Below are 12,672 nucleotides of genomic sequence, written 5' to 3' on the forward strand. Positions count from 1 at the left end.
TTCTACTATTTTACAAAGCCGTTGCCAATGGGTTTCACCCTACCACACTCACGAGGTTAATCCGTTATCACTCACCTTGGACCATACTGGAAGCACCCAAGACTAAGACCTCCTGCTACTCCTCACGACATGGATCAATCCTCTCTACTTGAGAATGAAAGATCATTGAAGTTTCAAGATAACCCCCAATACTAAGCTCTTGCATCCATTCTAAACATACATGAATCTCAACTAGAGATTTCACTTTGAATCACAACATAGGGCACCACCATGTCTCCTCTCCTTGAGGATCATGGAATTACGTCCATTAACCGTACTTGAACTTTATACTTTGAAATATAACATATATCAATAACCACTGATATTACATGATACAACTTCAACTTACTTCATACAACACTCAATGTTTCATTTAAAACAACATAAGATCACCAGAGAAATTGAACTAAGACTGAACCCCTCGCATAGCGCACACCTTCGCATAGCGAAACCATAAGCTTCTCGCACAGCGACCTAACTCGCCTTGCGAAAACCTTAGACAGAGACCAACTACTCTTAACCCCTCGCATAGAGACTAAACTCGCTATGCAAATAAACTGTGAAATGAATCATACCCCAACCCCTCGCATAACGTTGCAATTCGCTATGCGAGAACCTCAGACAGAGACTCAGACTTCCTAAACACTCGTAGAGCGAGACCCACTCGCTGTTTGAATAAAATGAATAATGGTTCTAGACCCCAACCAGTCGCATAGCAATTTGATTCGCTATGCGGATTGACAAACAGAGAGCAACTCTCTCACTTCACTCGCACAGCACACCCATCGCTATGCGAGTGCCTTGGCAAAGAGCACCTCGCCAAGGTAACTTGCTATGCGAATCCATTCGCACAGCGAGTCTACATAATCTGCAGAACAAAATTCTGCAGAACAAAATTCTGTAGAACAAAATTCTGCAGAATTATGCAACTCAACCCCTCATTACCAATTCCACTCAACTTTGCCAACTTCTAACACTCCTAATTTGTTGTATATACTTAATTAGACTTGACTAAGTGATTCTAAACATTCCTAAAATCAATCTAAAGTGTTTATGCATCAAATCCTACTCTAAAACCTCAATTTCATCAACTTAGAGACCCAAATCCTAATTGACCACTTTGAACCTGATTTTAACCAGTTTGTTGACTCAAACAAGTCACAAATGACCTGTCTAAACTACCCCAGCAGCCTCTAATAGCACTTGACCTCTAATACTCAAATTCACTATCTCACTTCCTCTAAATTAACTCTAAACAAGCTCACATCCCTTCACTTCATACCTCATCACCACCACAACAGATTACATACAGTAACTACCTCCAACTTGCACAATCACAACACTTAGATTCATCCAAAACAATTCATCAACAACACATTACAGTTTCATAATTTCACCCTTTCAACACATTAAATTCACATTACCCTAAAACTAACAATTTAGTACTAAGCAGTAAAATACTATCACATACAACATATATACAGGTCATACAATAATTTAATACAGTAGCTAGCTCCCCTTACCTCAAAGATACCAGTCTCGCTCACAAAGATATACCGACAATTGACTTGCAACACAAGGAAACTCAACAGAAACCTACAACTCACCAATTGGTGATAAATAACAGTTCTTAGAACCTAAATTGAGCTGAAAATTAAAGAAGGAAACCGCGAGACACATGCAACAGTACTACGTTGCATGATCCAGAATCAAGAACAAGAGAAGAAAAGGGCAAACAGCTTACCAGTTGGAATCACATAATTGATCGGTCAAGATCGACGCTCTCAACGCCAGGATCGTCTAGGCACCTCCTAATCGTCGAACAGAAAACTCAGCAGAGAGAATTTATAGAGAAAAGTTAGAGAACTATGAGGAATAGAGTTCTAGAGAGATGAAGTGTTCTTAGAATAATGAGAAGTGTTTATAAAAATTCAATTTATATTATAAGATTATTTTAAAGTAAAATAATCTATCTCATTATTTTAATACACCTATCTACTCTATAACACTCTATTTTTCATATCTTTACACTTATTTTTTAATTTTTTTAACTAACTAATGTGTGAGATTATATTGCTGTCTTTGTTGTTTTGTTTATCTATTTTACATGTTAAGAAATTATATTCCTATTAATATAATTTTCTTTAAAAATTTGTTAAATGATAAGATGATTATATTTTTCATTAGTTTTCACATATTAGTTATAGTGATAAAAAATATTTTTTGCCATCATTATTAATAATGAGATTTGTTCTTATAATTTAACAAATTTTCAACTAAATTAATAAAAGTAGTTTATTTTTATATTGATCGTAACATTATTTTATACTGATTATAAAATTTTATATTAATAATTAAAAACATAAATAATAAAAATAAATAACAGAATAATAATTACGATTATTATATCACAATAATCTAATTAAAAATACAAAAATTTAAATTTTAATAAATAAAAAAATTAGTAAAAATTAAAATACATAAATTTAAAAATTAATTAAATTTTAAAAATTTATGAATATAACATGTCACTATCATATTTTGAAGGTATTTATAATTTTTTATTTTTCGTAAAAAAGAAAAATAAGGAGTTAAAAAAATGGTACAACGGAATATGCCGGTTTCTTCCTTCGACTTGGTAACATGAGAAAGCACGTGAAGGCGCACTTTGTGGCACGTCATCACGTTGAGACGAGCGTGACGCACAGTCGCTAGAGAAGGGCGTATTGAGAGGTTGGAGATGCTTATTGTGTTGTTTGTGTAGCGTAGAAATGACTCCATCTTTTAGACTCTCAACTTTCTCGCTCTAAAACATGAGGAATAATATGAGAGAGAAACTTGTTTGCCCTTCGATTTCCCTCTCGATTCCTTCGCCTTTGCTTTCGATCCTTTGCTAGAGAACCTTATTCCTTTCTCTCTCCTATGTTTATCCCTTCAAAATCCTTTTCTATTCCTCCATTTTCACTCTCTTCCTAGCCGTCAGGTACGAACACAATCCCCCCACTTCCTCCATCATTTCAATTATCGCTTCAATTTAATTTAATATCTATGTTAATTGTTTTCCCCTTTGCCTATTTTTCGATCCGTTTATGTTAAATCTCGACATTCTTATTTTTGCTGACCTAACCTAGTTATTTTAACCGTCAATTGAAGAACAGATAAGGTACCTAAGTGGCTGTGTTCCCTTGCTCAAAATCCCATCTTCCTTTGTTTTCTCTGTTCCCAAATAGATATGCAGTTTTGTTTTAGTCCCCATTTGTTTTCTTATTTTTAAAATAAAATTATTTTTTAGGTGGGTTGATTGGATCTGTAAGATGGATTGATAAAGTTTAGCGGCATGTGCTTGTTACCTTAGCTCCATGTTCTGGTTTAATATTATAATAATGTTGCTTTGTTAGTTGTCTTTGCTTGCGGTTGCCCCTCACCACCACGTTGTTTCCTTCTGACACGACTTGTATAAATAATCCTTTTTACCTTGGTTTCTCTCTTGCTGTTTAAATTCACTTAATTGTGGCCAGGTGCACTTTGGTTTTGCAAACTAGTTCGTTGGTCACTAATTTACTTCGATTGTGAGCTGGTGAGTTTTTCCTTAATCCTTTGCGGTGGTTTGATGCTTGACTTGCTTTGTTTTCAGCAATCAGAATGTGAGGCTTCTTTGTTGGCCAATGAGGCAGTTTCCGGCAGTTGCCTTGCTATTTTGTTTTATATGTGATTCAATTGCTTTGAGTGCTTAGTCCATTGTGGCACTGATGTATTCTTCAGTGTGTTGACTTCGGTATGTTTGGGATGTGTTTTTGCTGTATTAAGTTTGATTTAAGAAAAATAAATTTTTGATGAGTTTCTTAAGTTCAATTTTAAAGCTTTGTTTTTTTTGTAAAGAACGCATCATTATTGAGTTGGTTTAATTCATGGCTAAGTTTTTTCCTTTGCTCTCTCATTTAGAATCTGTAGTCTTCCCATTCCAGAGATTGTTAAGTTTTCTGAAGTCAATTTTGTAGCATGGGTAAACTTAATCAATAGATTTTTATACTGTGAATGTATGATGTCACTTGATTGTCAGAACTATTTTTGGTCATATGCTAATTTGCTAGTGGAACAGGACTGCCAGTCATATTTTCCACAGCCACATAATGTAATGCTAAATTGACTTGAAGTCTTCTCTGGGTTGTTATCCTAACTGAAATGAAATTGGTATCATGGCACCTGGGCCCAGCATGAACCTGTCTCAACTGTTTTCAAGTTCTAATAATACTACCAAACTAGGAAAATTAAATATGGTTTACCACATATTGAATGATTGCAACGTTGATTTAAATAGAAAAGTGCATTTTCTCTGGCATCTTCTAATTGAATATTTCATCAGCTAATTCTTTGTTATTTCTCCTATATAATGAAGCTCTTATAAAAAATAAATAATAGATTCTCCTAGATCTAATACAGATACTTGTAATAGCACTGTAAATTTAAAGGTCCATGTTGTATTGCTATAAGCTAAAGGAAATCTTTTTTCCTGTTATTTGCTGTCAGGAGTTTTTTGCTTGTTTGGGTAAATCAATCTACAGTTGTTAGAATTTCATTTATTGTCTATCAACTTTTTTGGAATTAATTATGGAAACGTACTTGGGAAAGTTTTAGCCTTAGTATTGAGGAGCATCATATCATATCTTCTACTTGATTGAACTTCTTGCGTTTATCTCTAGCTGTTTCATTTTTCTGTTGCCATTCTAGTTTTGGGTTGGTCATCCATTTAGTGGTTTTTAATGTTTGACTAGCAGAGATGCCCTTGTATTGCTGTGAAAGAATCCTTGACCCTGAATTGCACAATTTTTCTTTCTTTCTGTATTTGGTAAGGATGTTATGATCACAGTCATTCTTGAAATATAATAATTTAATAAACAGATGTATAAAAGTAAAGTATAAACTGGATATTTCAATTTTGCAGCTCCTGTTTTTGGAAGTGTTCAATGAGTGGTTCAAAGTTCAAATTACTGTGTGTCAAAGAGCTGATTTAAGTATTATGTATGCATTTTTTATTGATGTTTTTCTTTTTGAAGTAGCTGATCAGTAAAAGAAGGATAACTCAAGGGGATGGAAGTATTGATTTATGGTATATGTATATAGTTGTATACATCAATATGAACAAGTGCCTTTGTTTCTATACCCAATCTTTTGTTGTATAATAGCTGAGAGGAGTGCTAGGAAGACACTCTTGCACACTCTTTTTAATGCATTCTCTGCGATTAGTAAACCTTATTGAATGTAAAATGTTGAGATTCATTAAATAGGAAGACCTACAAAATTATGTTATTTCCTATAAAATTCTGGTCAAATAATAGGAGCCTGTTCTAAATATTGGGTTATTTTAGTAGACTTTACATTTCAGCTACTATTTTTGAAGTCTATGACGAATAGTTAAAATAGTTTGGATAGAACATAGTGCCTTGCAGCTTGATCTAGAATACATAAAATAAAAGAAACTTGTTGAAATTCGAAGGATAAGATCACCAGTGTTGAAATTCGAAGGTAAGACCTACAAAATTATGATTATTTGCTTTTTGGTTTCAATTCATACCACCATTGGAGAATTACCTTGTTTAGGATTATCTTCTTCAAACTCAATATTCATTGGGTCTAGTGTACATGGTTCCATTACTCCCTCAAAACATATAGTACTTAAGCACTGGTTCAATTGGTTAGTGAGTAGAAATATAAGTCCTGGTACGATAAACTTATGCACTAAACTTGGTTACAAGTGTTTTGCACAATGATCTGAGGGTCAGATCACCTTTTATGATGAACTGAATGAGACAAAACTAGGTGACATTGTCTGTAATGAGGGGACTAAATAGTATGTAGGCATCTTAGAGTCTCTCCAGTGGGAGTTGCTTACATGAGGTCATTGTGAAGAAAAATAATATTTTAATGTTTAAAGTATTATTTTTTTTGATAATGAACTAATGCAAGCAAATCCAGTTGGAGATGCTCTTAGGAAGACAAGTTCTTCTATCTTGGTGACATCCTCTGTAACGAGTTTACTCTCTCCATTCTAATATATATATTTTATATAAAACTCAAAGGCTTACTACATGTTCTTGCAATGGGTTGAGGTTCACTGCAGAAAATGAATAAATATATGTTTGTGGAATGTGTGGAAAAACCAGGTTTTCTGTTCATTCTTGTTCAGCTTTCGTGGGGAACTTGACAGTTGGAGGAAATACTGGTTTGGCCATCATTTTTAATCTCTTGTATGTCAACGCATACAAGCATTGTGGGTATACCCACACAATTGCAACTAGAAACCGTTTTATTTTATTTTGAATCATTTCTGAATCCAATGACAAATTTCTGCAAGAATACATGAAAAATATATGAATGCATTTGTTGTTTGAAAACCTAATGTCTGGATCGATTTATGCAGAGTTTCCATTATAACATCCTGGACTTTTAAATTCCAGGTTCTGTTGGAATATTGAAAATGGCAAAAGGTAGCAGGGGAAGGCACAGGATTGGTTCTCGTCACTTCAGAGTGACTCCGTACCCACTAGCCCCTTGCAAAAGGGATATTTGTGAAGACATGTGCCAAAAGAAATGTTCCAAGGCTTTGGAAATGAAAGAGTGGGAAGATGTAACATGTTCTGTGTGTATGGAATATCCACACAATGCTGTTCTTCTTCTTTGTTCTTCTCATGACAAGGGTTGCCGTCCCTATATGTGTGGAACAAGCTTTCGTCATTCCAATTGCCTTGATCAGTACAAGAAAGCTTATACTAAAGTAATTTCATCTAATGGGCAACCTGTGCAAGGCACTGCAGATGTGCTACAAGACACAAACTTGTCTCCTGACAAGAGCGAAGCCACAGAGCTTGCTTGTCCTCTGTGCAGGGGGCAGGTGAAAGGTTGGACAGTCGTGGAACATGTTCGGGATTTCCTCAATGCTAAGAAAAGAGGCTGCATGCAGGATGGATGCTCATATGTGGGGAACTATAAGGAGTTGAGGAAGCATGTGCGTGCAGAGCATCCCTCGGCACGCCCTCGGATGGTGGATCCCGCTGATGAACAGAAATGGAGATGGCTTGAGTGGGAACGTGAAAGGGAAGATGTTATCAGCACAGTAACATCTGCAATGCCTGGGGCCGTAGTTTTTGGAGATTATGTTATAGAAGGTCACCATAATGAATCTGATACGGATGAAGAAGAGGGAGCCGGTAATGCAGAAAGAAATGGAAGATTTCAGATGGGTATTGAGGCAATGAATTTCTTCCTCTTGTTGCATGCAGTCCGTCAAGGGAATGAAATTAACAACCTTGGTAGGCGGCTAAGGCCTGAGCTGACCACCAACAGGGTTGCAGGTCAGAATGTGACTGACGTGCTGGATATTTCAGATGAAGACAATGATAATGAGGGCAGGTACAATGAAGGTGATGGTGGTGGTGTATCTTTGCTTAGTCGTCTCCAACGCCATGGTGGTGGCAGAGTTTTATTGGGTCGTTCCGGTAGGAGGCGTAGATGTAGAGAAGCACGTGCAAGGATTGGAGATAGTTGAAGAACGTGCATGAAACAGGAGGTTGGAAAAAAGGACAAGTTTCATAGGGCATATATCAGATTAGGAAATTTATCACCATGTAGTGGTGGCTTAATAACATTTGAAGGGCTTTCTTCACCCCGAAACAGAAATCAAAGATGGGCATTTTTAATTTTTTAAATCATGTTGTAATTTCGTTTACATGTACATTCCTACCTTCCTCCTATTTTGCACATTTCATTGTGAATTCTCGTGTAAACATTTGATTTTATGAAAACTTTGACAAGAAGTTGATTGTCATGTGATGGTCCAGGGATAGAACAAGTAGCCGTTTCACTTATCTATTGACTATGAATTCTGTTGCAAACCACATCCAATACCTTTTGCTCAGTGCTTGTTATAGGAGGACCACAGCTCCGGTGGCTCTTTCAAAACTCCAAAAGTTGCTGGAGAAGTTTCATGCACTTAAAGTGAATTATGCAATTGTTTATGATTTTAAATGCTGTGCATGTAAAATTACTCAAATTTCTTTCCAAAGGTGAATTGAGGAAGGTTAGTGAAATATAAGAAAAGGAATCTGCTTTTGTTTTCACCGCTTGAATTTATGAGCAATTATTAGTTGCATCGCTAGCTTGTGTCTCGGAAAAGACAATTAGAAATGGCAAAAGCAAAAAGGATGTTTGAAGAAGGATGTTTGAAGGCAGAAACTTGAGGTACAAGTTATGTAATGATGAGCTGTTGCTGCAAAAGATGAAGACAAAAGGAGAATCGTTATTGTAACGATTACGTAATTATGTTGCCCCTGCTACAAAATTCTTTTGCTAATTGTTGTGATGGTAGTTAGTTGCATGTGGTGCTCCCTTTGTTGGCAAAGTGATCTTCTGAATCACTTTCAATGGTTATGCTCTTTCTTACTGCACACTCAATTCCTATTTGCAGTCTTATAATTTTTTAAATGACCCATTTACCTTCTCTAAAAGTGACTCTCGGACAATTTTATGAAATTTCTGGAACATAATTTATCAAACCAGATTTCTAGAATAAAATATGTGGAATGAGATATTAGTATCTGAAACGGAATTTCGGAAATAATATTTTTGGAACACGTAAAATATATTCTGTAATAAACTTTCTCGAACATAATTTCTGAAACACTTTCCAAAACATGTGATAGTTTTTTTAATGAATTTTCAAGAACACAAAATGCATTATGTAATGAATTTTCCCAAACGAACTTTCTTTTCTAATTTGTCTTCTCTTTGCGGCTGCCATACCACTACACAATCATGATAACAAGGTCAATGGTAATGTAATGCAATGAAATAGGGGTATTTAAGTCTTTTTATGTTAATATGAAAAATGCAGTTAGTGATAATGGAGTGCAGGAAGAAAAATCCCAAAAGACAATGTTTCACTTGTAGGGTTGAACATTTCATCTTGGGACTTACTCCCTCTACCACCCCAACTCAACTGCTCCCTACACTTCTTCATATTTTTTCTTATTTCAAAAATATCTTAGGTTATAATTTTTTAACTTTTATCATTTAATTTTATCTACCTTTTCCAAAATCCTAATTCATTCTCTCACTTTTCTTTTTCTAATTACACACAAATCCCACCCCTTCACTTTCTCTTTTCCTCTCTTCTTCACACAAAGAGCCCCCGCCCTCTCACTTTCTTTCTTTGCACACATAGAGTCCCCACCCCTCCCTCTTTCTCTTCATTTATTCTTCCTCTGCAAATTTTTGTGGTTAAAGCTTCATTCTTTTTGTTCCTTTTGTATATGTGCTCTGTAAATGAATGTGGTGTGTTGTGTAAAAGGAAGAAGAAGAGAAATGTGAAGGCTTGAATGAATGTGGGAAATCCGTCCAACCTTCAACGGATCTTGAGACCCGTCCATGGATGTCGATATGCATTGAAGGCTGAATGGATTTCCAACATCCGTTCATGCCTTCACGTTTCAACTCTTTTAATTTTTTTTTGTTTTTTGTTTATTAATTTGTTTTTGTAGATTTTAATTTTTGAACATTGTAAATGTTTATTTGTGTAGATTTTACATATTTAATAATTTTTGTAATATTTTTTATGTATCAAAAAAATAAAACAAATTGTTTTAAGAGAAAAGTGAGGGGGTGGAGGCTGCAGAGTTTTAAAAAAGTGAGGGGGTGGGAGATGCGTTGTTCAACGGATCTTGATTTACGTCAACCCTCATAAGAGAAAACTTTTAACTACAAGGCAAAATGGGAATAGGGAGGTGCAGGGAGCAACCTGTGGTGATGGAAGGAGTAACCCTCTTTCATCTTATGTCCAATATGTAGATTCTCAAGAATTAGGGGACTTTTCCCTGCACTTTCAATTTTTTTTAAATGTCAGAAGTGGTCTTTAACTTTGACTAGGGTGAAAACCTTAATATACTCTCCTTATTCACCCACCCCTCTACCCACATCTTGCATGTGGTTCATTTCTTCACCTATTCCTTCCACCACCGCCAACCTCCTCCCTTGCATCTTGTTATTAATTTCTTTTTCATTTTTCAACTGCACACAACGTACCTCCATTTTCTTCATTCCTTTGTTCAATCTTTGGTCCATCTTTTCCCTTAAGCTAGGTTTAATTTTTTTTATTCTAAGAATCGTGATTTGGGGTGGTTAATTGATAAGTGTGAAAAATACTTATTTTCATACTTATTAATTAGTTCAAAGTTGTGATTATTCATGAATTATATGTTTTCTTTATAGAAAAATGTAATAGTTATTAGGAAAGTTTGTGTAGTTCTTTGTACATAAATCTTATACATTATTGAAGTTCTGTCAACATTTTCTCACTAAGTCAATCATCATGCACTTAACTACAAGGAAGACTACTCACTCAACGCACCAGTATGACTCACTTAGTGAGTCAGATCAATTAATAGAGGATCAATTGAGTTTTCGCTCAACACATGCATATTTATGCGCTGAGCGAATTATATATTTTCGGATTGGTTATTAGTTCGAGAAAGATAGAAAAGAGGAGTTTTGGTCTGAGAAAAACATGAAAATATTATAGGAACTTCAAGACGTCAAGACATCAATTTTCACCAATTTGCATCAAACATGTATGTTTTAAATGACTTGGAGTAGCTAGATTTCTCTTTCGTTGGAATTGGATGTAATGAACTCACTATGATGTAATTTTCTTGTTCAATATATCTTAGTGTTCATATGTTCTTCTTGCTTTTACTATCATTATATGCAAGTATAATGAAATTCTGAATGTTTGTGATTACTGGAAAGTGAACTATGTAGATATAAGATAGAATAACCAAAAGGAACGATCCAAGAAATAGTTTCAATTCTTGTGGTCATTCTTTAACATCAGATTTTAATGCAAATAATATGTTAAATTAATTAAGGAATTAATGGTTTAACATAGATATTTAGATCTTGCTTTAAGGAATGAAACCAAGTATGCATTGATGTGAATGTTTGAACGCATAATATGTTTTACAAAATATTACTTTAACATGAGTCATGAAACCCAATTTCAATACACCTTCTTTTAAACTTTAAATCGTAAACCTTAAATTCTTGTTATTTTCACTTAAATTTAATGAATATGAATACCATTGTTATCATTTCTAAATTGATTTTGGGAAATATTTCTAATTAGACAACAAAACACAAGTCCCTTGTAAGAGTGATACTTTTGACTTAAACTTACTACTTAAAATGAATTGATTCACTTGCCAAAATTTTATTAGTAATCATAGTTCGGGGATGTGAAATAGATTTCAGAATCCAGCTTTCTAGATAGTTAACCAATTTATGAAATCCAATTTTCTAGATAATTAACCAGTTTATGAAGTTCAATTATGGTGGTTTGATAGGGAGACTAGATTTAGAAATTTGGTGCACTATATGAGACCCATTGAGGTGGTAACTGGATTTTGAAATCTAGTTCTATGCATGTGTATACCATATTTCAAAAGTCGGTGTTATTTGAAATTTTATGGTTGGTTAGTGAATTTTGATATCCAATTATGGTGGTTTGATAGGGGAACCAAATTTAGAAATTTGGTGTAGTGTATGAGATCTGGTGAGGTGGTAACCAAATTTTGAAATTTGGTTTTATGCATGTGTATATTGAATTTCGAAAGCCAATGTTATTTGAAATTTTGTGGTTAGTCAATGAATTTCAATATCCAGTTAATGTTGAAGTCTAGTGAACTGAGCATTAGATCACAAAATTTTATTAAGGCTAAAATCAAGTGAGAACCAAATTATGAGATTTGGTTTATGGGTTTTGTTTGATTTGTTATGGTCATCAAATTTTGAAATCTAGTTATGGAAACGCACCTAATTTCAAAATCTAGTTTTCTTAATATTTATTTATTTATTTGGCATGTTGATTTTAATGTTTGTTGAAAATGGTTTGCTTCATAAATGAAAAGAACATATGGTGCCTCTACATACTAGGAAAAGAGCTATGCATAGGGTGATGCTATAAGGAGATCCACATATATGCTCTTAGAAGAGGTCGTCAAGTTGATGATAATGGAGAAGATGCACCATTAGCTTGTTATGATGTCGATTAACAACACGAGGATGTTATTGAACAACAAAGAGACACACGACACTTCTTTGCTAACTAGCTATGTAGATAAAGTAGCATTTGCATTGTGTGAAGACCAGATTAGTAAAATAGATGTTTTTATTTTTTATGATTGATGATGTGTTTAAATTTTATATGTTTTGATGTGCATACTGTTTTGTCTAGGACAAAGGAAAAATAATGTTGGTCTCCTATGGAAAAAAGTTAAATAAATTTGGAGCATGTAATGTGAATGTTGAGAACTTTGTTTTCAACCCTGGTTTAATGCCTATGTGTGATATTTAATATTGTTGTGATGATAAGGGGTTGATATTGGCCTTTGTTGAAAGGTGGCATAGAGAGACAAACAATTTTCATGTTCTTGTTGGTGAGATAATCGTCATATTGGATGACGTGTCGAAGCTCTGACATCTACCTGTAATGGGACAATTTTGTCGAAACAAACTCCAAGACTTTATTGTTACTATGGAAAACCTTATAGATCTGTTGGGCGTGGACTGCATGAGGGCTACATCTAA

The 12,672-nt window shown here is 34.5% G+C and overlaps 1 protein-coding gene across 5 annotated transcripts; it reads left to right on the plus strand.

The window, feature by feature from the left end:
• The first annotated feature begins 2,802 nt into the window (after positions 1-2,802).
• On the plus strand, positions 2,803-7,861 carry LOC124833336 (uncharacterized). Of its 5 annotated transcripts, none has more exons than XM_047307793.2 (3): positions 2,803-3,022; positions 3,558-3,616; positions 6,458-7,861. In XM_047307793.2, exon 3 carries the CDS (start codon positions 6,515-6,517, stop codon positions 7,580-7,582), a length of 1,068 nt encoding a protein of 355 aa, XP_047163749.1. In that variant the 5' UTR covers positions 2,803-3,022; positions 3,558-3,616; positions 6,458-6,514; the 3' UTR covers positions 7,583-7,861. The 5 variants fall into 5 exon arrangements, with proteins under 5 accessions (XP_047163749.1, XP_047163748.1, XP_047163751.1 ...); XM_047307792.2 differs by having other exon boundaries at positions 6,495-7,861; XM_047307795.2 differs by lacking the exon at positions 3,558-3,616.
• The last annotated feature ends 4,811 nt before the right edge of the window (positions 7,862-12,672 follow it).

Source organism: Vigna umbellata, chromosome 1 (assembly GCF_029865625.1).
Source record: "Vigna umbellata cultivar VRB3 chromosome 1, Vumbellata_1.0, whole genome shotgun sequence".
Taxonomy (NCBI): Eukaryota; Viridiplantae; Streptophyta; class Magnoliopsida; order Fabales; family Fabaceae; genus Vigna; species Vigna umbellata.